The sequence below is a fragment of the Garra rufa genome, chromosome 7 (assembly GCF_049309525.1).
Source record: "Garra rufa chromosome 7, GarRuf1.0, whole genome shotgun sequence".
In the NCBI taxonomy this organism is placed as follows: domain Eukaryota; kingdom Metazoa; phylum Chordata; class Actinopteri; order Cypriniformes; family Cyprinidae; genus Garra; species Garra rufa.
In genome coordinates this window covers 20,138,867-20,166,678 of record NC_133367.1, presented here as the reverse complement: position 1 = coordinate 20,166,678, position 27,812 = coordinate 20,138,867, and the positions used below count along the sequence as shown (strand labels likewise).

The 27,812-nt window shown below is 36.0% G+C and overlaps 1 protein-coding gene across 3 annotated transcripts; it reads left to right on the top strand.

Moving 5' to 3' along the window:
- The first annotated feature begins 699 nt into the window (after nucleotides 1–699).
- LOC141337848 (uncharacterized) lies at nucleotides 700–27,812 on the top strand. 3 transcript variants are annotated; one of them, XR_012355799.1, is made up of 3 exons: nucleotides 700–799; nucleotides 21,209–21,395; nucleotides 27,604–27,812. XR_012355799.1 is itself a non-coding variant. In XM_073843427.1 (3 exons), the coding sequence occupies exons 1-3, from the start codon at nucleotides 16,393–16,395 to the stop codon at nucleotides 27,642–27,644; spliced, it is 366 nt and encodes a 121-aa protein (XP_073699528.1). In that variant the 5' UTR covers nucleotides 16,349–16,392; the 3' UTR covers nucleotides 27,645–27,812. The 3 variants fall into 3 exon arrangements, 2 of the variants coding, with proteins under 2 accessions (XP_073699528.1, XP_073699529.1); XM_073843427.1 differs by lacking the exon at nucleotides 700–799 and adding an exon at nucleotides 16,349–16,530; XM_073843428.1 differs by lacking the exon at nucleotides 700–799 and adding an exon at nucleotides 16,359–16,534.

Below are 27,812 nucleotides of genomic sequence, written 5' to 3'. Positions count from 1 at the left end.
AATGTGGTGTTTTCATATATTTTAAACGTGCAAAAGTCTATTTTAAGCAAATATAGTAAGCTGTAAGAGTAAATGCCACTCACTGGGTTTCTTTCACCCTTGAGTGGATCTTAGAAATGTAAACAAAACCTAGAGCAGAGAAGCGTTTGAAAAAGCGTACTTCCGGTACGTGAGAACTGATCACCGATTGGTTAACCAAGTGTCACGTGACACAAAAACGTACAAAAATACAAAAGAAAAAGTTTATACTTTATAATAAATTCAATAAGGAATCATGTAGTTGCTAGTATTGATATTAGTTTTATGAATATTTACATTTTATAAATGTGTTTATTTATTTACTTAGCATATTACTCACATAATAGTATCTATTACGTTTTTTCAAGTTAGTAAAGTTCAAATATATTTAAGCTAAGTTACTTTAAAGCTTAATGTTTTGCAGAAAAATATTCTATAATAATTAGATTATGAAATTATTTTTGTTTTTTTATTTAAAATAATTTGAAGGATCCTCGACTTCTAGTAAACCGTTTAATGTACAACATCTCTATTTAAAATACCTATAATTTGGCATTAAAAATAATTATATGTAATCGTTGAATTGTTGAGCCACGCTGCGCCCTCTTTCGGTGTAATATTCTTTCTCTGCCTGTATTTTTATTTTCCCTTCCAGGTGTTTGAGCTTTTTGTCTTCAATGCCGCTGACAGACCGACAGCTTTGACTTCAGCCTTTAGCAGCCATTAGACTCATTATTTCTCTTCATTCCTCCAAATATTTATACGTCTATTTATCCTACAGGTAAGCTAACAGCATATTAACACCTTTAACCCATAAATATCACGATTTCTGGTGTTATTCCTGTGGATTTGGGTGATCTGGCAAGGCTGTTTGTGTGTTTAAACTCATTTAGCTTTACCATGTGTGTTAGCACACCACAGTGTTTAAGTCTTATTTTACTGATTTTAAACCAAACATCGGCATCAGATCACTGACAGCGTGTCTTTTTAGTCTCAAAGAGTGTTTTATAAACAGCCTTTCTGTTTTGCTCTTCGTATATTTTAAGTTAATGTGATAAATGATCTTGCATATCAGGGCCAAGGAGAGATCAGACACATGAAGAGTAAATAAACATGCAGGTGTATAAATCACAAGATATGTTCGTGCTTTAATCTGCTTTATTTATTATTATTTCGTCTAGCCGCGGTACTGATGTGTTTTTGTAGCTTTAAGGTTGATCTTTGAAGGTGGATGAAGCTCCAGGCTTCATTTATAAGGGCCTGTGCAGGTGATTAAACCACCAGGAGGAGATGTGTAAAGACAATAAGTGTTTTTGTTTTTAAAACAATATTTTTTTGTGTGTGTGTGTGTTAAATGTTATATTAACATTTGACACTTAATGGACTTGTTTATTTACACCCTTTTTGAGGTTTTTGCTTGGAAATGTGTGATATGTCTGTAGCCATATCATTGTTTTTAAAACCAACATTAGACCTTTTTTTCAGCTTTATAATGGCAGATTTTGAACTTGGCAGTTATTAAACCTTTTGACTACATACGCAATATTTGCATTGAAAAACATCGATTTTGAAACTATTTTAACTAAAATTACTAGTAAATTTTACAATTAATTAAAAAGAAATGGCAAGTAACACACTAAAATAAACCATAGCCTTGTTGTTGTGTTTAAACCTCAATATTAGACACTATTTTTTTAACATTATAATGGTTACATACTACACTGAGCAACATTGATTTAGAAACATATAATTTAATTAAGCCATAACCATAATGTTGTTTTTAAGGCTCGATGTTAGACAAAAATTTTTTTAAATCAAAAGATTTCAAACTTAGCCATTTTAAATATTTTATTTTGTTATAATGGTCACATACTACACAGTACACTGACAAATTGGTGTAAAATTGGTGTTTACCTAATTTTTTTTTAGTAAATTTCACTGTCCATTAAGAAACTGCAAGAAACATATAAAATTAAACTTGTAATTTTAAAGTAGAAAGACTGAAATAGTAATTTTTTTTAATAAAACATACTCCAATAACCTTTTTATTTACAACTTAATTTTTTTTAAATATTGTACTTGTATATTTCACACAAACGCTGCAGTCAGACTGGAAAAAATCAATGATGTTGTATCAGGAATGTTGTACCAGTATCAGGAATAGTATTCTAAAAAAATTTAAGATTGGCTTTTTAATTTTTGAGCCATTTTCCGTAAACGTAAATTAAACAGTATAAATGTTAAATATTTATGAATAACAAAATAAAGATTTACTAAAAAAAATATCGGTATCGGCTGGAGATTTCTAGATCTAACACTTTTTTTTCCCAAAAAAAACTAAACAGTGTGTGTGTGTATAAGTGTGTGTGTGTATATATGTATGTGTATATATATATGTATGTGTATATATATATATATATATGTATGTGTATATATATATATATGTATGTGTATATATATATATGTATGTGTATATATATATATATATATATATATATATAGAGCAAAATAAAGCTATACTAATACAATTATCGGTATCGGCCTAATGCTTTCTTTTTTAAATATAAAAAAAAGTAAACTAAACATTATAGATTTAAAATATAATATGAATAACAAAATGAAGATTTACTAATAAAATTATTATAATCGGTATTGGCCGGAGATTTCTAGATCCAACGCTTTAATTTTCGAACATAGAAAAAAAAAAAGGTAAACCAATTAGTATAGATTCATAACATACACTACCAGTTAAAAGTTTGGACACACTTTCCCATACTCTTTGATGGGGAAGTGTGTCCAAACCTTTGACTGGTAGTGTATATCAATAACAAAATAAAGATTTACTAATAAAATGATCAATATCAGTTGGAGATTTCTAAATCTAACGCTTCATTTTTGAAAATGTTTTGATAGCGTGAACTAAGTAGTATAGATTTAAAATGAATATGAATATAAAAATAAAGATTTACTAGTAAAAGTATTGTTATCGGCTGGGAATTTCTAGATTCAACGCTTTCATTTTCGAACATTTTTTCAAAAAAGTACACTAATTAATATAGATTCCAAATATATATGAATAACAAAATAAAGATTTACTAATAAAATGATCAGTATCAGCTGGAGATTTCTAGATCTAAGGCTTTAATTTTTAAACACTATTTTCGAAAAAGTTAACTAATTACTATAGATTTTAAATAGATATGAATAACAAAAAAAGCTATACTAATAAAATTATTGGTATCGGCTGGAGATTTCTAGATCTAACGCTTTAATTTTTAAACACTATTTCAAAAAAGTTAACTAAACTGTGTAGATTTAAAAAAAAATATATGAATAAAATAAAGATTTACTAATAAAAATATCAGTATTGGCTGGAGATTTCTAGATCTAACATTAAGTAATTAGTATAGATTTAAAATGTATATGAATAATAAAATAAAAATGTAATAAAATTATCAGTATCAGCTGGAGATTTCTGGATCTAACACTTTAATTTTCGAACACTATTTTCAAAAAAATAATTAGTATAGATTTAAAATATATATGAACAACAAAATAAAATAAAACTTTTTTTCTAATACAATTATCCGTATCAGCTAGAGATTTCTAGATCTAATGCTTTCATTTTTGAACATTTTCGAAAAAGTTAAGTAATTAGTATTGATCCAAAATGTGCAGTCGTGGCCAAAAGTTTTGAGAATTACATAAATATTGGAAATTGGAAAAGTTGCTGCTTAAGTTTTTATAATAGCAATTTGCATATACTCCAGAATGTTATGAAGAGTGATCAGATGAATTGCATAGTCCTTCTTTGCCATGAAAATGAACTTAATCCCGAAAAACTGCATCCCCTGCATTTCATTGCTGTCATTAAAGGACCTGCTGAGATCATTTCAGTAATCGTCTTGTTAACTCAGGTGAGAATGTTGATGAGCACAAGGATGAAGATCATTATGTCAGGCTGATTGGGTTCGAATGGCAGACTTGACATGTTAAAAGGAGGGTGATGCTTGAAATCATTGTTCTTCCATTGTTAACCATGGTGACCTGCAAAGAAACACGTGCAGCCATCATTGCGTTGCATAAAAATGGCTTCACAGGCAAGGATATTGTGGCTACTAAGATTGCACCTAAATCAACAATTTATAGGATCATCAAGAACTTCAAGGAAAGAGGTTCAATTCTTGTTAAGAAGGCTTCAGGGCGTCCAAGAAAGTCCAGCAAGCGCCAGGATCGTCTCCTAAAGAGGATTCAGCTGCGGGATCGGAGAGCCACCAGTGCAGAGCTTGCTCAGGAATGGCAGCAGGCAGGTGTGAGCGCATCTACAGTGAGGCCAAGACTTTTGGAAGATGGCCTGGTGTCAAGAAGGGCAGCAAAGAAGCCATTTCTCTCCAAAAAAAAACATCAGGGACAGATTGATCTTCTGCAAAAATTATGGCGAATGGACTGCTGAGGACTGGGGCAAAGACATATTCTCCGATGAAGCCTCTTTCCGATTGTTTGGGGCATCTGGAAAAAGGCTTGTCTGGAGAAGAAAAGGTGAGCACTACCATCAGTCCTGTGTCATGCCAACAGTAAAGCATCCTGAGACCATTCATGTGTGGGGTTGCTTCTCATCCAAGGGAGTGGGCTCACTCACAATTTTTGCCCAAAAACACAGCCATCAATAAAGAATGGTACCAAAACACCCTCCAACAGCAACTTCTTCCAACAATCCATCAACAGTTTGGTGAAGAACAATGCATTTTCCAGCACGATGGAGCACCGTGCCATAAGGCAAAAGTGATAACTAAGTGGCTCGGGGAACAAAATGTTGACATTTTGGGTCCATGGCCTGGAAACTCCCCAGATCTTAATCCCATTGAGAACTTGTGGTCAATCCTCAAGAGGTGTTTGGACAAACAAAAACCCACTAATTCTGACAAACTCCAAGAAGTGATTATGAAAGAATGGGTTGCTATCAGTCAGGATTTGGCCCAGAAGTTGATTGAGAGCATGCCCAGTCGAATTGCAGAGGTCCTGAAAAAGAAGGGCCAGCACTGCAAATACTGACTCTTTGCATAAATGTCATGTAATTGTCGATAAAAGCCTTTGAAACGTATGAAGTGCTTGTAATTATATTTCAGTACATCACAGAAACAACTGAAACAAAGATCTAAAAGCAGTTTAGCAGCAAACTTTGTGAAAACTATTTGTGTCATTCTCAAAACTTTTGGCCACGACTGTATATATAAATAACAAAATGCAGATTTACTGATACAATTATTAGTATCAGCTGGAGATTTTTTTTTTTTTTTTTTTGAAGAACACTTTATTTTTTTATATATATATATATATGAATTTACTTAAATTTTTGAACACTATTTTGAAAAAATCAACTAAACAGTATAGATTTAAAATATATATGAATAACAAAATAAAGCTATACTAGTAAAATTATCGGTGTCTGCTGCAATATTCTAGCTTGTTACCATATTCACGTCTCCCTTTCAAATAATTTGCCATTTTTTTGTATTTCTCAATCACTAAATGGATAATTATAAATATTTTTAAACTATAGGCTGCTTTTGCTTGTCCACATTTCCTAAACTGCATCTTTTGGTGTTGTATTTAGTGAGATATCTACCTTGACTGCAGTTTTAATCATTAAATTTAGTAAGCTTTCTTATTTAGTGTTTTTTGGTCTCCTACATAGTGAGCTTCTTTCCTAGACTGCATTTTTCCACATCAAACCAAGTCAGCTGCCTTTTTTTTTTTTTTTTAAGTCGCTTAAGCATTTGCTAATTTGTAAATATTTTTTAGTAAAATGTGTTTTTGGGCTGTTTTCTAACGTCCACATTTACTGTTTCCCCCCCTTCTTATTATATCTTTGGCATGAAGTAATTATTCTTAGTAAGTTTAGTCACCAGATGCTTTTTATCAATGCAGATTCAGATCAATTACAGTAACATTCGGTCCCCTTTGTGTCCAACTCAAGGTCACGTTAGTGATATTACAGACATTATAATCTGCAATGTTTTGCATTTGCAATCCCAATCTTTAATTATTTAGATTTCCAGCAGCCCAACAATATATTTTTTATAAACCTGTATCTAGTACGTGAACTTAATTTTTCTTGTAAAGTGCTGACATGATGCATAGTCTTGCGCTGAGGTTCTTTTTGACCTTGCGATTGTTCAGCTGTTGTTATTTTATTTATATATATATATATTTTTTAAACACTCATGCGGTGTATTGTTAGGCGTCCTGGTTTCCTGTGCCGCCGGCCTGTTTCTGTCACGCCGAATATTAATGTTCGTGCACGAGAGGCGCTGCGGTAACGAATGATCCACGAGCTCCTGTTCGTACAAGCTCATCTGCATCACCACAGGAGGATTCTCACCTGCGCGCCCCATCCCCCTTTCACCTGAGCATCACTTCATTCTGCAGCACCGCATTCGTTATAGACAATGAGATGACTTTTATTTAATGACTTTTTGCCTAGTAGGTGATCGTGCTCTCTGTTCAACCAATAATTGCCATTTTCGGTTACGAAATTATGCTAGTAACATGAAATGCAGTTGAAATGGTGTCCAAAGGAGGTCAAAACCAATTTGTTACATGTTTGCATGTCATTGCGAATGTTACCTGTTCACCATATGTGCCCTGTTCACCCAATAGGCACAGTGAATCTAGAACATGACCTTCTAGGTTAAGAAGTACAACCAGTACTGTGATATGCAGCTGAGCTGGTGTCCAAACTAGGTCAGAGGCATCTGGTTATGCTTTTGACTAAATATTTGTTATTATCTTGTTGCCTGTTCACCTCGTGCGCCCTGTTCCCCCAATATGTAGAGCAGGATCTTTGGTTTGATTTAACATTGTGATTGGTTACATTACCTGAAATGTAGAAATTGTTAGAGTTTGGACAGGAACAAACTCTAGACAGGAACTATTTATGGAGGATTAAGGGGGCATTTACACTGGATACGCTTTTGTGTTTAAGCTAGTTATCGTGCATCCAAAAGCAACAAAATGCAGGGTATTGCGAGGTGTTTTTTAACTTGACACACCTTTTTAAAAACATGACACCTTTGCTGTGTGTCTCCTAAAAAACTGTGAAAAACAATGCAACAGCCAAAGATGTCCATCTGACGCTTGCGTACATAGACCAGAAATTAAAAATAGCCCACCTCGGGTGCTCAAGCACTTTTTTTTCTGTCGAGTTCTTGAGCAGTCAATATGGCTGAAATGAGGGATAAATTATATTATGTTTATGGGCAAAAATTGCTTCTTGAATGTTACCTTTTTAGCATGTGTGCCTTGTTCACCCATTAAAGTTCTGTAAATTTAGAAACAAGCATTTGTGTTGAGGAGCGTGCAGTGATACGTAGTTGACTTGGTGTCCAACAGAAGCCATAATCACCCTGATACGTTTTAGCAATATATTAGTTATCATTTTGAATGTTACCTTTTCACCCTGTGTGCCTTGTTCACCCAAAACGCAGTTTAAATTTAGAGTCACTTCTGTTATTGAATGTATAATAAAATAGTTAAATTGGTGTCCAAAAGAGGTCACAATCACATTATTCTTTGGGCAAAATGTAGATAATAGTAATACAATAAATAGAACTGTACCCATTTGCCCTGTGCACACTGCCCTGTTCACCAAAAAAGTACATTGAATTTTTCTTCTACATTTTTTTTATGAAGGAGTGAACAGTTATATATACCCCGTTCAGGGTAGTGTAAATTTAGAACCAGACTTTTGTGTTAATGAGAGTAAAGTGATATGTGTATAAAAATGGTGTTCGAAAAAGTCCATAAACACCTTGATAAGTTTTTGGCAAAATATTTATCATTTTGAATGTTACCTTTTCACCCTGTGTGCCTTGTTTATTAAAAAAAGTAGTTTTGTAAAGTTTAAAATTTATGGCCAGACTTTTGTGTCAATGATTGTAAAGCCATATGTGATATAAAATGGTATTCGGAAAAAGGTCAGAAACACCTTGATAAGTTTTTGACAAAATATTTATAATTTTGAATGTTACCTTTTCACCCTTTGTGCTTTGTTCACCCAAAAAGTAGTTTTGTAAATGTAAAATTTAAATTTACGTCCAGACTATTGTGTAAATGAAAGTAAAGTGATATGTGACATAAAATGGTGTTCGAAAAAGGCCATGAGCACCTTGATAAGATTTGGCAAAAGATTAGCTATCAATCTAAATGTTACCTTTTCACCCTGTGTGCCTTGTTCACCCAAAAAGTAGTTTTGTAAAATTTAAAACTTAAATTTAGGGCAGACACTTTTGTGTTAATGAAAGTAAAGTGATATGTGACATAAACACCTTGATAAGTTTTTGGCCTATTTATCTACTATTTATCATTTTGAATGTTACTCTTCACCCTGTGTGCCTTGTTCACCCAAAAAGTAGTTTTGTACATTTAAAATTTTAATTTAGGGCCAGGCTTTTGTTTTAATAAAAAGTGATATGTGAGATAAAATGGTGTTTGAAAAAGGCCATAAACACCTTGATAAATTTTTGGCAAAATATTAGATATCATTTTGAATGTTGCCTTCACACCCTGTGTGCCTTGTTCACCCAAAAAGTAGTTTTGTATATTTAACATTTTAAATTTAGGGCATGGCTTTTGTGTTAATGAAAGCAAAGTCATATGTGATAAATAAAAAAATAAAAAAAAAACACCGTTGTTAAGTTTTTGGCCTATTTATCTACTATTTATTATTTTGAATGTTACCTTTTCACCCTGTGTGCCTTGTTCACCCAAAAAGTAGTTCTGTATATTTAACATTTTAAATTTAGGGCAGGACTTTTGTGTTTATGAAAGTGAAGTGATGTAACGTTGTAAAGTGATACAAAATGGTATTCGAAAAAGGCCATAAACACCTTGATACGTTTTGGCAAATATTAGTTGTGATTTTGAATGTTACCTTTTCACCTTGCGTGCCCTGTTCACCCAACAATTCAGAATTCACAGTTGGACGTTTGTGTTCATGTTTGTACCAGGATACAGTTGAATTGGTTCTCAAATAACGGGTCAATATATTTTGCAAAATATATGCTGTCATCTGGGATTGTACCCGTTTGCCCTGTGCGCCTTGTTCACCCAAAAAATAGATTGAATCTAAAAGCCAGGCATTTGTCTGAAGGAATGAACAATAATGTTTGGTTGAACTGATGTCCAGAAGAGGTCAAAGTCTTGTTATGCTTTTAGATAAAAATCTGTCATCATTTCGAACGTTACCCGTTCACCCTCTGTGCCCTGTCCACCCAATAAGTACTGTAAAACTAGAGCAGAAACACTTTGTTTTTACAACAAGATTTGTTATCGCCTTGAGAGCATCTCGCATCCAGATTTCCACAAAACCCTCGTCGGCTCATTTTTCTTGTATGCGTCCGGGTCTCGGAGCTGCCCAGAGGTGTCACCTGGACCAGAGAAATGACCGTTGTGACCGGTCACCTTTAAATGTCAACACATTTTCTCATTCTGTTCTTCCATTGCTGGAAAAGCCAGCGGACAGCAGACCTTCTCTCTTCCCTATGTATTAACGAGAATAATGACCGGTGTGGTGAATTATGGCGCCGTGGTATTTTGGGGCGCTACAGAGTTATTGACCTGTTCTCTCTTTCGGTAATCAGCGTGGAGCTGGACGTTTCTCCCTAATGAGATAATATCCGATACAAATTACTACTGCGCTACCTCCCGCTGCCTCCGATGCTTTAGTAATCCATATCTTTTTCATTTATTCTTGCTGTTTTGCATAGGTAAGGTTTCATGGTCAAGCTAGTCCTGAAGCACAGCATTAAGCACCCCCCGCCCCCAGCATGCTTATTAGAAGGCGTCTGTGAATCTCGCCCCTTATCCCGAGGCTATTCCCACCGTGCTTGCGGACACCGTCGGGGGAAAGCAGAATAAACGCGGTTGTCACGTTTCCTCCGCAGGCGAACGGCATCTTGGGCTACAATTAGCCAGCAGTGCCAGTCCTCCCCCCCTCCGGTCTTTTGTTATGCAAATGAGACGCATGTAATGCGCCGTTTAGCTGGAATTTTTGCAGATTTTCTCTTTCACTGAAAGGAGCCGCTTGGTGAATGGGGAGTTTTACTTTAACTTGACTGGCTTTGTGCGACTGTCAGTTTCGACTTTTTTCCTTTCTCCGCGGCAAAAACGGCGGTGGTTGTCGGCGCAGTCAGTCACAATCACGTCAAGATGACGATTGTTTGTTAATTTGTAGTTTTGTCTGGATACATTGTTTGGTCTGGAAGCGTGTTTGCTTTGAATTGTCTACTTAGACTGCGGTTTTGAGCGTCGTGCCTACCTACCTTGATGACATTTTGGAAATCGAACATATTGGGCTTCCTACCTAGACAGCGTTGTTTTGAGCACCACGCAGGAAAGCTGACTACCTTTTTGGGAGTGAAATTTTGTGAACTGCCTACCTATACTGCATTTTTAATTGTCCTACTTTGTAGGCTGTCTATCTAGACAGCATTTCTGGGCTTTAAACTTAGTGAGTCTGGTGTTTCTTGGCATTTTACTTACTTAGCTCCCGTTCAAGCATTTTTGGCCATCAAACCTAGTGAGCCACCTACATAAATGGTGGTTCTTGGCATTTTACTTAGCTCCCTATCTGGACAGCATTTTAGTGTTATACTTAGTGAGCTGCTAAAATAGATCAAAATTTGGGCAATAAACAGTGTTTCTTGTCATTTTAATTACTTGGCTCCCTTTCTAGACAGCATATTTGGGTATCAGAAAGAGAGAGGTCCCTATCTAGATAGCATTTTTGACTATCAAACATAGTGAGCTCCTAAGCATTTTTGGTGTTTTACTGGGCTGATTAAATAGACCTACTGGCTGCCCTACCTAGACAGCATTTTTTGAGCATCAAACGTGGTGAGCTGCCTACATAAACAGCATTGCTGGGCATTGTACCTAGTTGTCTCCCTATCTAGATAGCATTTTGGGGCATCAAGCCAAGTGAGCTCCCTAACTAGGCAGCATTTTTTAACATAATCCAGTGAGCCGCCTACCTAGACAGTGTTTCTGGCCATTTTATCTAGTTAGTTGCCTATTTTGATAGCATTTTTCATCCAACCTAGTGAGCCACCTATATAAATGGTGGTTCTCTGCATTTTACTTGGCTCCATTAGACATTTAGGTGTTATACTTAGCGAGCTGCTTAAATAGACCAAAATTTGGGCATTAAACGATAAAGTGAGCCATCTACAATCTAGTGAAATCTAGTGAGCCACCTACATAAATGGTGGTTCTTGGCATTTTACTTAGCTCCCTATCTAGATAGCATTTTGGTGTTATACTTAGCAAGCTGCTGAAATAGTTAAAAATTTGGGCATTAAACAATAAACAGTGTTTCTTGGAATTTTACTTACTTGTCTTCCTATCTAGACAGCATTTTTGAGCATTTTAACTGCTTACCGCCCTATATAAACAGCATTTTTTGAGTGTCAAATCTGTTGAGCTGCCTACATAAACAGCGTTTCTGGGCATTGTACCTAGTTATCTCCCAATGTAGATCAAAACTTGGGTATCAAACCTTGTGAGCTCCCTAACTATACAGCTTTTGTGAACACATAACCTAGTGAGACGCCAACTTACTGTTTCTGGCCATTTATCTAGTTAGTTACTTATCTAGACAGAATTTTTGGGCATCAAATCTGGTGAGCTGCCTACATAAACAGCATTTCTAGGCATTGTACCTAGTTATCTCCCGATTTAGATAGCATTTTAGGGGCATCAAATCAAGTAAGCTCCCTAACTAGACATTGTTTTTGGACATATAACCCAGTGAGCCACCTATCTAGACAGTGTTTCTGGTCATTTTATCTAGTTGGTTCCCTATTTTGACAGCATTTTTGGGCATCAAACCTAGTGAGCCACCTATATAAATGGTGATTCTCTGCATTTTGCTTGGCTCCCTGTCTAGACAGCATTTTGGTGTTATACTTGGCGAGCTGTTTAAATAGACCAAAATTTGGGCATTAAACAATAAACAGTGTTACTTGACATTTTACCTATTTGGCTTTCTATCTAGATAGCATTTATGAGCATTTTAACTACAGACCGCCCTATCTAGACAGCGTTTTTTGAGCATCAAATGCGGTGAGCTGGCTACATAAACAGCATTTCTGTGCATTGTTCTTAATTATCTCCCTATCTAGATCAAAACTGGGGTATCAAACCCAGTGAGCTCCCTAACTAGACAACTTTTGTGGGCATTTAACCTAGTGAGCTGCCTACTTAGACAGTGTTTCTGGCCTTTTCATCAAGTTAGTTCCTTAACTAGACAGCATTTTTTTGACATCAAATCCAGTGAGCTGCCTACATAAACAGCATTTCTGAGCATTGTACCTAGTTATTTTCCAATTTGGATTTTGGGGCATCAAACCAAGTGAGCTCCCTAACTAGACAGCATTTTTGGACATATAACCCAGTGAGCTGCCTACCTAGATAGTGTTTCTGGTCATTTTATCTAGTTAGTTCCTTATTTTGACAGCATTTTTGGTTCTTGGCTTTTTACTTAGCTCTAGCATTTTAATGTTATACTTGGCAAGCTGCTTAAATAGACCATAATGGCATTAAACAACAAACAGTGTTTCTTGCCTTTTTACTTGGCTTCCTTCTTAGACAGCATTTTTGAACATCAAACCTAGTGAGCCACTTAAATAAATAGTGTTTTTTTTTTTTTGGTAATTTTACCTTCTGAGCTCCTTTTTAGAATTTTACCTAGTTTTCTCCTGATCTAGCATATATTGCATTTTGGGGCATCAAACCAAGTGATCTCCCTAAATAGATGGCAGTTCTAAGCATCAAACCTAGTAAGTCACCTACATAAACAGTGTTTCTTGGCATTTTACCTACTTAGCTCCTTTTTAGACAGCATTTTTGTGCAGTTTATCTAATTACTGTCCTATCTAGACAGCATTATTTGAGCATCAAACCTTGTTTATGGGCATTGGTCCTAGTTAGCTCCCTATCTAGACAGCATTTTGAGGCATCAAACCTAATGGGCTCTCTAACCAGACAGCATTTTTTGAAATTTTACAACTCATCAAAATGAGTGAGGTCCCCATCTAGACGGCCTTTTTAGGCATCAAACCTAGTCAGTCACTTACATAAATAGTGTTTTTTGGCATTTTACTTACCTTCCTTCCTAGACAGCATTTCAGGGCATCAAACCTATTGAGCCATCTACACAAATGGTGTTTCTTGGCATTTTACTTCAGCTTTCTTTCTAGGCAGCATTTGTAGGCATCAAAATGAATAAGGTCCCTATCTAGACTGCATTTCTGGGCATCAAACCTTGTAAGCAACCTACATAAATGGTGTTTCTTGGAATTTTACTTAGCTTCCCTCCTAGACAGCATATTTGGTCATCAACATCAACATTTCTGGCAATCAAACCTAGTGAGCCTTCTACATAAATGGTGTTTCTTGGCATTTTATATAACTCCCTTTCCAGACAGCATTTGTAGGCATCAAAATGAATAAGGTCCCTATCTAGACTGCATTTCTGGGCATCAAACCTAGTGTGCCTCTTACATAAATGGTGTTTCTTGGCGTTTTACTTGCTTAGCTCCCTTTCTAGACTGCATTTATAGGCATCAAAATGAGTGACATTCCTATCTAGACAACATTTTTGGGCATCAAAATGAGTGAGGTCCCTATCTAGACAACATTTCTGGGCATTAAACCTAGTGAGCCACCTACATAAATGGTGTTTCTTGGCATTTTATATAACTCCCTTTCCAGACAGCATTTGTAGGCATCAAAATGAATAAGGTCCCTATCTAGACTGCATTTCTGGGCATCAAACCTAGTGTGCCTCTTACATAAATGGTGTTTCTTGGCGTTTTACTTGCTTAGCTCCCTTTCTAGACTGCATTTATAGGCATCAAAATGAGTGACATTCCTATCTAGACAACATTTTTGGGCATCAAAATGAGTGAGGTCCCTATCTAGACAACATTTCTGGGCATTAAACCTAGTGAGCCACCTACATAAATGGTGTTTTTTTGGCATTTTACTTACTTAGCTCCCTTTTTAAACAGCATTTTTGGGCATCAAAATGAGTGAGGTCCCTATCTAGACAGCATTTCTGGGCTTTCTAGTGTGCCACCTACATAAATGTTGTGTCTTGGCATTTTAATTACCTAGCTCTCTTTTTAGACAGCATTTGTGGGCATCCAAATGAGTGAGGTCCCTATTAAGACAGCATTTCTGGCCATCAAACCTAGTTGAGCCGATTACATAATGGTGTTTCTTGACATTCTACTTACTTAGCTTACTTTCTAGACAGCATTTTTGGGCATCAAACCTTGTAAGCAACCTACATAAATGGTGTTTCTTGGAATTTTACTTAGCTTCCCTCCTAGACAGCATATTTGGTCATCAACATTTCTGGCAATCAAACCTAGTGAGCCTTCTACATAAATGGTGTTTCTTGGCATTTTATATAACTCCCTTTCCAGACAGCATTTGTAGGCATCAAAATGAGTGAGGTCCCTATCTAGACAGCATTTCTGGGCATTAAACCTAGTGAGCCACCTACATAAATGGTGTTTCTTGGCATTTTATATAACCCCCTTTCCAGACAGCATTTGTAGGCATCAAAATGAGTTAGGTCCCTATCTAGACAGCATTTCTGGGCATTAAACCTAGTGAGCCACCTACATAAATGGTGTTTCTTGGCATTTTATATAACTCCCTTTCCAGACAGCATTTTTCAGCATCAAAATGAGTGAGGTCCCTATCTAGACAGCATTTCTGGGCATTAAACCTAGTGAGCCACCTACATAAATGGTGTTTCTTGGCATTTTATATAACCCCCTTTCCAGACAGCATTTGTAGGCATCAAAATGAGTTAGGTCCCTATCTAGACAGCATTTCTGGGCATTAAACCTAGTGAGCCACCTACATAAATGGTGTTTCTTGGCATTTTATATAACTCCCTTTCCAGACAGCATTTTTCAGCATCAAAATGAGTGAGGTCCCTATCTAGACAGCATTTCTGGGCATTAAACCTAGTGAGCCACCTACATAAATGGTGTTTCTTGGCATTTTATATAACTCCCTTTCCAGACAGCATTTTTCAGCATCAAAATGAGTGAGGTCCCTATCTAGACAGCATTTCTGGGCATTAAACCTAGTGAGCCACCTACATAAATGGTGTTTCTTGGCATTTTATATAACTCCCTTTCCAGACAGCATTTTTCAGCATCAAAATGAGTGAGCTCCCTATCTAGACAGCATTTCTGGGCATTAAACCTAGTGAGCCACCTACATAAATGGTATTTCTTGGCATTTTACTTACTTAGCTCCCTTTTTAAACAGCATTTTTGGGTATCAAAATGAGTGAGGTCCCTATCTAGACAACATTTCTGGGCATTAAACTTGGTGAGCCGCCTACATAAATGGTGTTCCTTGGCATTTTACTTTCCTTACTTCCTAGACAGCCTTTTTGAGCATCAAACCTATTAAACCATCTACACAAATTTCTTGGCACTTTACTCCAGCTCCCTTTCTAGACAGCATTTTTAGGTGTCAAAATGAGTGAGGTCTCTATCTAGACGTCCTTTCTAGGCATCGAACCTAGTGAGCCACCTACAGCATTTTTCTGGTCAGCATTTTTGGGCATCACTTTGGTTGTCAAACATAATTTTGGTAATTTTGTCTGGAAATTGTTTAGTGTAAAAGCACGTTTGGTTTCCCGTAGTTTTGTTCCTATTCAAAGCCGCTTTTCTGTCCGTCGTTTGTTTCTTGGCTACATTTCGTCAGTAATGCGCAAACCGTTTTCCGTGACCCACTTTTCCCGATGACCTCACCTGCCTGCGTCGGTCAGCAAACGGCATGGGCGCTCGCTCGTTAAACCTGGGCGTCTACCTAACCTCCCTCCAATTAACTTAAGGTATTTTTCATTCGCAGAGATTTTTTTTCTAAGAGCACGAGGCACAAAGGGACATCACTTTAAGCAGGGCGTGTGTGCGACTGCGGCACTGGGTTCGACGGGTAGCTTACGTGCAACCGAATAAGGTGGATTTGCAGTGCTGACGTGCTCCTACCCTGACAGACTGTCCCACAGTGGCACTTCGCCACAGTTGGTCGTGTGTGTGTGTGTGTGTGTGTGTGTGTGTGTGTGTCTCTTTGCCGTCTGCCTCTCTCTCCGGTCCACAGGGGCCATCTGATTGGCTCTCGAGGGTGGAGCCCTGCTTAGCGCTGACATACTGCACCCAGCCCTCAGGGTGCTCTGATTGGCCAGGGGAGCGATGACATCACAAAGGCCAGCTGTTGATTTGGCGGAGAGTGTGTGTGTGTGAGAGAGAGAGAGGAGAATCAGGAAGGATTGCGGCAGCGATGGCTTTGGGCAGGTACGCGAACGCTCCGCGCTCAGACGGAGGAGAGCAGAGCTGCACTGAGCGCGCTCCGTTTGATGGCACTCGGGCTGCTATGGAAACTAATGATGTGAGCCGAGCAGCGGATCATGAACGCCAGGCAGGTGTGTGTGCGTGAAGTCTTGGATGTTTTGATTGGTATGCTGACATTTTTAAACTGTGGTGAATGTGGAAAAAAAAAATTTAAGTAGTGAAAACTTGAACTGAGTAGTTGTGTATTTATTTCTATATATAGACATATATATTCGCTAAAATCAAAATTTATTGTACTGCTAATTTATGTCATGCAAACGTTAAATTCATTGCGACTAAATTCGCATGTCAGCAAATTACACTCTGTGTGTGAGAGTGTGAGTCTGTGTGTGTGCGCACTTTGTAATGACATTCTCATAATTGCTCTATTTTATAATTTAAAAAAGCGCCCGAGGCGGCTATCAGCGGAAAGCTGGGTGTTTGTGTCGGTGTAAATTACAGCCGAAGGCAGCCCGGCTAATATCGGTAATGTGGCGAATCGTGTAAATGAACTGATGAGGAGAGAAGAGGAGAAGAATAGCTCGACTGTGACAGCAGCCACACACTGAGAACACGGATTGTGACGGGAGGGGGGGAGAAAAAGGAGGGAAAACCATTAGCGACGCTTTTATCCAGAAATATGGGCCATTTGCATATTAGTCTAAAACAGGGGTGAAGTGAAATACGCGTAGCCTGGAGCCCGGCGCTGCGATGCGCTTCTTTTGTCAGGAGGGTAAGTGCTCGTTGCTTCCTGAAATATGTTGATTAATAATTGATAATGGGAAATTACGACTGGGCTTTATTGTCTTAGACAACACGCTTGAAGCGGGACAACAAATGTTGCAGACATTTTTGTGGAAAGGTCAAAAAGTTAAGGCTTGTGTTTGTATTGTCTGGTTTTTGTCTTTTGTTTGTTTTAGTGGTTTGTTTGTGAAACGAAGGGAAAACAATAAAACAAAAGTGATATTTGTTTTGTGGGCTGATGTTTTCGTTTTGTCTGTGTGTCTGTGTTAAAAACCTTGTAAACTACCTTGACTGCATTTTTAGTGAGCCACCTACTTAGACAGCATTTTTTTTTTTCAGCTCATACATACCCATCAAAAGCATGTTTGCCTAGACAGCATTTGTGTGCATCGTAATTAGCGCACTACCTTCCCAGACAGCATTTTTAGGCTTTATACTGTTTGAGCTGCCTAAGTAGCAGTTTCAGGCATCATTTTCGTCTGCTTAATGCATAAATGTAAATGTAAAAGCTTGTTATACGCCCACCGAGACAGCATTCATGGCCATCAAATCTAGTGAGCTGGTTTATACCTATTGAGCCGCCTACCTAGACTGCATTTCAGACATCAAAAGCTTATTAACTCTTTGCCCAGACAGCAATCATCCATTATACTTAGTGCGTTGCCTTCCTAGACAGCATTTTTTGGACATAATACCTTGTGAACTGCCTTTATAGGATGTTATACTGTTTGAGCTGCCTGTGTAGCAGTTTTGCTTAATGCGTTAGTGTAAATGTAAAAAATTGTTATACGCCAACCCAGACAGCGTTTTTGCTCATCATATGAAGCGAACTCGTTTCCTAAATGCATTTCAGAACATTATACCTATTGAGCAACCTACCTAGACTGCATTTTAATGCAACAATCGTAACTGCATATTCAGCAGTTGCGTAATGTCATATTTAGTGTGCTATCTTTCTAGATTTTTGGGCATTGCTCCAAATGAGCTTCTTACCTACACTGCATGTTTTGGCATCAAACCTAGCGAGTGTTCTTTGCATCCAGTGAGCTGCCTACCTAGATGGCTTCGCTGAATGTCTTCCAGCATTGTTGAGGATCATATTTTGTGTGTAACCTTTCTAGACAGCAATTTTGGGCTTCTAACCCATGATATACATACTATATCTAACCCAATACAGCTTTGTTGACACCTAGCACAAAAAGATTTTCGGGCATCATACCTTGGAAACTATGTAAGGTTCCTATCTAGACAGCAGTATTAAGATTTCACCTTGTTAAGGGAATATCTCAATTGGGCTCAATTTTTAAGCTTTGTACCTAGTGAGAGACCCATCTAGAAAGCATATTTGAGCATTTTTGGAAATCAATATCTACCAAGACATCGTTTTTTTTGTCATCGTACTTAGTGTTTTTTCGACGCCCTTACAAGTGTGCTGCCTACCAAGGGCGTTCATTTAAATAGAAATGCCTGAAAATTTCTTCGAGACGCAGCCGGAGTATTTGTGCTTCTGCGGTGGTTGATTTTCTTTTTTTTTTTTTCTTTTTTTATATCCTCCAGCGTCAAACTCGGACATCTGTACTGTCAAGTTTCTGAAAATATACAGGCGTTGAGGTCCGCGGGGAGTCTTTTCTCTCTAGTAATGCTCGGAAGAACTTATTGAATATGGAGTGAAAACTGTTGTGCGAGCAGGAGGGGAGGGTAGTTGCGGTGGAGGGCGTATTTTGAAATGCAGATTCGGATTTTCACTTCACCTCGACATAAACGGAGGGGAAAAGATACGGCAGTGGCAAGATTAGCCCGCAGCAAGAAAGATGCTCGGATATTTATGAACAGCGCTTGCGTAATTCCTGCCAACTGTAGGTGTTTTTCGATCTGCGCGTGGGTGGAAAAGCACTCTCACAAGTCATAATTGTCCTTGAAAGCGCCACTTGGTGCGCAGTTGTGCCGCCCATTGTCCCTACGACCCGGATCGGCTCTTGAGCCCTAAGGAGATGAGGAGACGCAGGCTTCCCGCTGTGACGTGGACTAACGGCTGTGACCTATGCGCAAACACTCATGGAAAAGTCATGGCACGGTCTCGTGTCATTCTGATGGACCGTCTGGCTGTTTGGATGACAGCTTGTGTGTTTGTGTGCGCGTGTGTGGTCGTACCCACCTGTTCTTGTCATTGCCGCCACCTGCGTTACTGTCACATCGCGCGCGATGCTAATCCCTTGAATTTTGATTAGTGTGTGTGTGTGTCACTTTGCGGCTCTTCTAATGCTTTTAGGAACGTGGATCTCTTGATTGGACGGTGTATTCGGACCCACTTGGTGAGTCAGGTTAGGCCCGTTTGACCTCGAGATACAGGGTGGGTCTCAACTTGGCACGGGTTTCTAGATTGGCGGTAGCAGGATGGGTGGAGGAGGGAGGGTTTGTTGGGTCATTGATACCCAGGCGAACGCTGGCCCATATGTTCAGTTCATTCGGACACAAGCTTGAATGGATGAGTCCATAGGAAGGTTATGAAACCGCTTATGAATATTCATTAATAAATGAAATCAGTAGGATTTGTATTGATTTGTTGTCTTTACCTGAAACTATTGAAAACATTTAAATAAAGTGAAAATAAAATGTAAGTATTAGATGAAAAATTAAAAAATGTTGACAACTAACTGAAATTAATCGGGGAAGGAGGAACAAACTAAAAATAATAATAAAAATAATAAAAATAAACCTAAATAGAAATATCAAAATAATACATATTGCAAACGCATCTTGCAAAACTAATAAAAATTGAAATAAAATTAAAATAAAAAATTGGAAATGTTCATTATTTTTAATCTTTTACATATAAAAATAAATAAATATAAACTCTAAATGAAAATTAGAATGTTGGCAACTAACTTAAATTAATTGAAGCACTAAAATTTCTAACTGGAAATGTAAAAAATAATAGTAATTAAAATAAACCAAAATAGAAATGACAAACACACATGTCAAAAGTAATAAAAATTCAGCAAAAAAAAAAAAAAAAAAAAAAGGAAAATATTTATTATTTTTAATAAGTAATTAGTCATTTGGTCATCTGTATTAAGTTGCCACCAGGGTTGTTGTCAATACTTGAAATATTAATAATGTATACTATTAATTGAAATGAAGCTAAAATAAAATTATAAATATTACAGTAAAAACGTAAATTAAATAAGAAATTTTGGCAACAAACTAAAATTAATTTAAATTAAAAGTAATAAATAAAATGAAAGTGAAGTAGAAGCATTAAAATAATTAAATTAAATTAAATTAAAAATAAAAATGGGAAATACACATAACAAAATTACAACAACTACAAAATGTAATTAAAACTGGAAGTAAAATTAAAATAAATTGTTGATTTTGCCACACATTGAGTGTCTACAAATTTTTCATCTTAAGATTTGTGGTTTTGTTAAATTGAGATGATATTATTGATTATTCGTAATTTTACTGTACCAAATTTATTTTTAGTGTTTTTTTTTTTTTCAGGCAGCTGATACAAATTTCCTAAGACAGAGTTCTTAACTCAAGAAATTTGAAATGAATTAAAATTATTGTATGAGTATGAAGGTTAAAGATGAAACATCAGCAAGACCATAGTCATGCTGAATTGAGTCAATTCTGTAAAAAAATATATATATATATTATATTCAAATCAACACTAAATATTTATAAATTGAGGGTGGAGTCATATTATCGGCTTTTTATTCATGATGGCTCACTGAAATGCTTGAAATGCGTCAAAGGTTCAGCATTAAACATGACTTCCTCTCTGTGTATTTTAATGTTCCTGTCTCTCTGCGGCACAGTCTGTTCTCCCTATTCATGTCACCACCCTGACACTTTTTCAAAAGCTCTGCAGTGCTTCTGCTCCCGAAAGACCTTCCAGACTTTCCGTCAAACAAATTCAGCTCTCCCTCACGGACACTACTGTATCCAATGCGTCCCTGACCTCTTGACCTCGCCGTATTTGACCCCTGACCTCTGTCCTTGTGTGTGTGTGACAGGTGTCCGAGGGTGATGCGGAGCGTGTGCGTGAGCCGTGGCTTGGCGACCCGACCCGAGCGCTGGTGACGGGGGTCATGGGACTGCTGCTGCCCCCTGTCCGTCTCTCAGTCCGCCCCGCTGCCTCCAGAGGCCCCAGGGTCCTACGCTCCCTAAGGTTCCAGCCAAGTCCTGAAAACAGCACAGCCGGTAAACACAATTTCATTTTATAAATACGAAAATGTTTTGGTTTTATCACGAAATTACACAATTTTATTAGTTTCCCAATAATTTTTCAAAAATAAAACATTCAAACAATAAAAGTATCCTGTTCTCTTTTTGTGTATCTAGATTTCAGTAATTACGTAACTTGTGTAATTTTCAGTTACGGACTACATAAAAGCATTATCGATTGCGTATCTAGATATAAGTAGTTACGTAACTTGCGTAACTTCCAGTTACAGACCACACAACCTCTTTTACGTATGTAGATTTCAATAGTTACGTAACTTGCGTAACTTCCAGTTACAGACCACATGACCTCTTTTACGTATGAAGATTTCAATAGTTGCGTAACTTGCATAAGTTTGTAACGCACTTCATAAATGCATTCTTTTTTGCGTAACTAGATTTCAGTAGTTATGTAACTTGTGTAATTTTCAGTTACATACTTCATGAATGCATTATTTTTTGCATAACTAGATTTCAGTAGTTATGTAACTTGTGTAATTTTCAGTTACAGACTTCATAAATGCATTCTTTTTTGCGTAACTAGATTTCAGTAGTTACGTAACTTGCGTAACTTCCAGTTACAGACCACATGACCTCTTACGTATGAAGATTTCAATAGTTACGTAACTTGCATAAGTTTGTAACGCACTTCATAAATGCATTCTTTTTTGCGTAACTAGATTTCAGTAGTTATGTAACTTGTGTAATTTTCAGTTACAGACTTCATAAATGCATTCTTTTTTGCATAACTAGATTTCAGTAGTTATGTAACTTGTGTAATTTTCAGTTACAGACTTCATAAATGCATTCTTTTTTGCGTAACTAGATTTCAGTAGTTATGTAACTTGTGTAATTTTCAGTTACAGACTTCATAAATGCATTCTTTTTTGCGTAACTAGATTTCAGTAGTTACGTAACTTGCGTAACTTCCAGTTACAGACCACATGACCTCTTTTACGTATGAAGATTTCAATAGTTACGTAACTTGCATAAGTTTGTAACGCACTTCATAAATGCATTCTTTTTTGTGTAACTAGATTTCAGTAGTTATGTAACTTGTGTAATTTTCAGTTACAGACTTCATAAATGCATTCTTTTTTGCGTAACTAGAGTAGTTATGTAACTTGTGTAATTTTCAGTTACAGACTTCATAAATGCATTCTTTTTTGCATAACTAGATTTCAGTAGTTATGTAACTTGTGTAATTTTCAGTTACAGACTTCATAAATGCATTCTTTTTTGCGTAACTAGAGTAGTTATGTAACTTGTGTAATTTTCAGTTACAGACTTCATAAATGCATTCTTTTTTGCATAACTAGATTTCAGTAGTTACGTAACTTGTGTAATTTTCAGTTACAGACTTCATAAATGCATTCTTTTTTGCATAACTAGATTTCAGTAGTTATGTAACTTGTGTAATTTTCAGTTACAGACTTCATAAATGCATTCTTTTTTGCGTAACTAGATTTTAGTAGTTATGTAACTTGTGTAATTTTCAGTTACAGACTTCATAAATGCATTCTTTTTTGCGTAACTAGATTTCAATAGTTACGTAACTTGCATAAGTTTGTAACGCACTTCATAAATGCATTCTTTTTTGCATAACTAGATTTCAGTAGTTATGTACCTTGTGTAATTTTCAGTTACATCATAAATGCATTCTTTTTTGCGTAACTAGATTTCAGTAGTTATGTAACTTGTGTAATTTTCAGTTACAGACTTCATAAATGCATTCTTTTTTGCGTAACTAGATTTCAGTAGTTATGTAACTTGTGTAATTTTCAGTTACAGACTTCATAAATGCATTCTTTTTTGCGTAACTAGATTTCAGTAGTTATGTAACTTGTGTAATTTTCAGTTACAGACTTCATAAATGCATTCTTTTTTGCGTAACTAGATTTCAGTAGTTACGTAACTTGCGTAACTTCCAGTTACAGACCACATGACCTCTTTTACGTATGAAGATTTCAATAGTTGCGTAACTTGCATAAGTTTGTAACGCACTTCATAAATGCATTCTTTTTTGCGTAACTAGATTTCAGTAGTTATGTAACTTGTGTAATTTTCAGTTACAGACTTCATAAATGCATTCTTTTTTGCATAACTAAATTTCAGTAGTTATGTAACTTGTGTAATTTTCAGTTACAGACTTCATAAATGCATTCTTTTTTGCGTAACTAGATTTCAGTAGTTACGTAACTTGTGTAATTTTCAGTTACAGACTTCATAAATGCATTCTTTTTTGCGTAACTAGATTTCAGTAGTTATGTAACTTGTGTAATTTTCAGTTACAGACTTCATAAATGCATTCTTTTTCGCATAACTAGATTTCAGTAGTTATGTAACTTGTGTAATTTTCAGTTACAGACTTCATAAATGCATTCTTTTTTGCGTAACTAGATTTTAGTAGTTATGTAACTTGTGTAATTTTCAGTTACAGACTTCATAAATGCATTCTTTTTTGCATAACTAGATTTCAATAGTTACGTAACTTGCATAAGTTTGTAACGCACTTCATAAATGCATTATTTTTTGCATAACTAGATTTCAGTAGTTATGTACCTTGTGTAATTTTCAGTTACATACTTCATAAATGCATTCTTTTTTGCGTAACTAGATTTCAATAGTTACGTAACTTGCGTAACTTCCAGTTACAGACCACATGACCTGTTTTACGTATGTAGATTTCAATAGTTACGTAACTTGCATAAGCTTGTAACGCACTACATAAATGCATTCTCTTTTGCATAACTAGATTTCAGTGGTTATGTAACTTGTGTAATTTTCAGTTACAGACTTCATAAATGCATTCTTTTTTGCGTAACTAGATTTCAATAGTTACGTAACTTGCATAAGTTTGTAACGCACTTCATAAATGCATTCTTTTTTGTGTAACTAGATTTCAGTAGTTATGTAACTTGTGTAATTTTCAGTTACAGACTTCATAAATGCATTCTTTTTTGCGTAACTAGATTTCAGTAGTTACGTAACTTGTGTAATTTTCAGTTACAGACTTCATAAATGCATTCTTTTTTGCGTAACTAGATTTCAGTACTTACGTAACTTGCGTAACTTCCAGTTACAGACCACATGACCTCTTTTACGTATGAAGATTTCAATAGTTGCGTAACTTGCATAAGTTTGTAACACACTACATAAATGCATTCTCTTTTGCGTAACTAGATTTCAGTAGTTATGTAACTTGCGTAATTTTCAGTTACAAACCACATAAATGCATCCTTTTTTGAGTAACTAGATTTCAGTAGTTGCATAATTTGCATAACTTTCAGTTGCGGACTTCATAAATGCATTCTCTTTCACATCTAGATTTCAGTAGTTATGTAACTTGTGTAATTTTCAGTTACAGACTTCATAAATGCATTCTTTTTCGCATAACTAGATTTCAGTAGTTATGTAACTTGTGTAATTTTCAGTTACAGACTTCATAAATGCATTCTTTTTTGCGTAACTAGATTTCAATAGTTACGTAACTTGCGTAACTTCCAGTTACAGACCACATGACCTGTTTTACGTATGTAGATTTCAATAGTTACGTAACTTGCAAAAGCTTGTAACGCACTACATAAATGCATTCTCTTTTGCATAACTAGATTTCAGTGGTTATGTAACTTGTGTAATTTTCAGTTACAGACTTCATAAATGCATTCTTTTTTGCGTAACTAGATTTCAATAGTTACGTAACTTGCATAAGTTTGTAACGCACTTCATAAATGCATTCTTTTTTGCGTAACTAGATTTCAGTAGTTATGTAACTTGTGTAATTTTCAGTTACAGACTTCATAAATGCATTCTTTTTTGCGTAACTAGATTTCAGTAGTTACGTAACTTGTGTAATTTTCAGTTACAGACTTCATAAATGCATTCTTTTTTGCGTAACTAGATTTCAGTACTTACGTAACTTGCGTAACTTCCAGTTACAGACCACATGACCTCTTTTACGTATGAAGATTTCAATAGTTGCGTAACTTGCATAAGTTTGTAACACACTACATAAATGCATTCTCTTTTGCGTAACTAGATTTCAGTAGTTATGTAACTTGCGTAATTTTCAGTTACAAACCACATAAATGCATCCTTTTTTGAGTAACTAGATTTCAGTAGTTGCATAATTTGCATAACTTTCAGTTGCGGACTTCATAAATGCATTCTCTTTCACATCTAGATTTCAGTAGTTATGTAACTTGTGTAATTTTCAGTTACAGACTACATAAATGCATTCTCTTTTGCATATCTAAATTTCAGTAGTTGCGGAACTTGAGTAACTTTCATTTGCAGACTACATAAATGCATTCTTTTTTGCGTAACTAGATTTCAGTAGTTACATAACTTGTGTAATTTTTAGTAACTGACCAAATGAATGTATTTGCTTTTGCATATATAGATTTTAGTAGTTGTGTAATTTGAGTAACTTTTAGTTGCAGACTACATAAATGCATTCTCTTTTGTGTAACTAGATTTCAGTAGTTACATAACTTGTGTAATTTTTTGTTACTGACCAAATAAATATATTCGCTTTTGCATATATAGATTTTAGTAGTTGCGTAACTTGAGTAACTTTTAGTTGCGGACTACATAAACGGATTTGCTTTTGCATATATAGATTACAGTAGTTGTGTAGCTTGCATAACTTAGTTACTGACCACCTAAATGTATTTGCTTTTGCAAATCTAGATTTCAGTAGTTGCGTAACTTTAATTTGCGGGCTACATAAATGCATTCTCTTTTGCGTAACTAGATTTCAGTAGTTATATAACAAGTGTAATTTTTAATTATTGACCACATAAACAGATTTGCTTTTGCATATATAGATTTCAGTAGTTATGTAACTTTCATTTGCGGGCTACATAAATGCATTCTCTTTTGCGTAACTAGATTTCAGTAGTTATATAAAAAGTGTAATTTTTAATTATTGACCACATAAACAGATTTGCTTTTGCATATATAGATTTCAGTAGTTATGTAACTTGCGTAACTTTCAGTTGCAGACTACATAATGCATTCTCTTTTGCGTAACTGGACTTCAGTAGTTACATAACTTGCGTAATCTTTGCTTACTGACCACATAAACGTTTTTGCTTTTGCATATATAGATTTCAGTAGTTACGTAACCTACGTAACTTTCAGTTACAGACTACATAAATGCATTCTCTTTTGCTTATCTATTTTTCAATAGTTATGTAACTTGCGTAACTTTCAGTTGCAGACTTCATAAATGCATTCTCTTTCACATATTTCAGTAGTTACGGTACTTTTGTATCTTTCAGTTACAGACTACATAAATGCATTTTATTTCAGTTATGGATTCAGTTTCAGTTATGGATTACATAAGTTTTCTCTTTTGCAAATCTAGATGTCAGTAGTTACAGAACTTGTTTAGTTACGGACTTTGTAAATGTGTTTTTTTTTTTTTTTCAACGAAAACAACTGAAGTTAACTAACAGTGGTTTCTACAGTTTTTTGTTCCCTGCTTTTTTTTCTTTCTGGATTAGCCTTAGCAATAGCGTTTTGGACTAACCTCAAGCTGTAATGCTTACGACGAATTGTACAAAGTAGTCAGTGACTAATCAATATTTATGAGCCTTCATGAATGCATCATGAATATTAATGAGTTTGTGACTGTGCATTCCAAAAATGGTTATAAATCAATGTCAGCTTGTCATTATTGATGCACATGATTAATAATATTCCTTTTTGATCTTCAAAAACATAGCCTTTGTTTAGTTACCAAATTGAGTCCAACCGATCCAGAAAAACTTAGTATGACATATTGCGCAAACTGCACATTTTTATTAAACATAGGTGTAAATTACTTATGATTTTTAATTATGTAGATTGACATTAGCCTATAGGCGTAATTGATTGGCCGAGATCAAATAATAATAATAAAAAAGGATAATTAGGCACTCACTCAGGTGGCTAATTAACGAATACTACTTTGGGAAATGATATTAATTAGGTTACATGACCGCATACTCCAGGAAGGTTACGAAGCAGCTTCAGACATCATTAATATTCATGAGGTGTGCCTTTGGCATTGTGGAAGTCGTAATATCGGCCAATCCCGCTACGTTTTTACAATTTTAACATCGATTTGTAAGCACAGAATCAGTCATTTAAAATTGAAATCAACATATTAAAGCTATTAACTGTGTTTTTCATCTCATAGGTGGTGATTTTCTTTGTCTTGCTTCTGAGGATAATGTCTGAATCTTCTCTGGACACCAGAAGTTGTGACGTTATGAAGGTTCTGGAGAGTGACGGGCCGCACATGGCCGAACCGCCCGCGACCCTCAACGACCCCCAACACGCACCCCAGAACAACGGCACGCATTCCCAGGAGTGTGTGACAGACCAAAGTTCCTCCCATCAAACTCA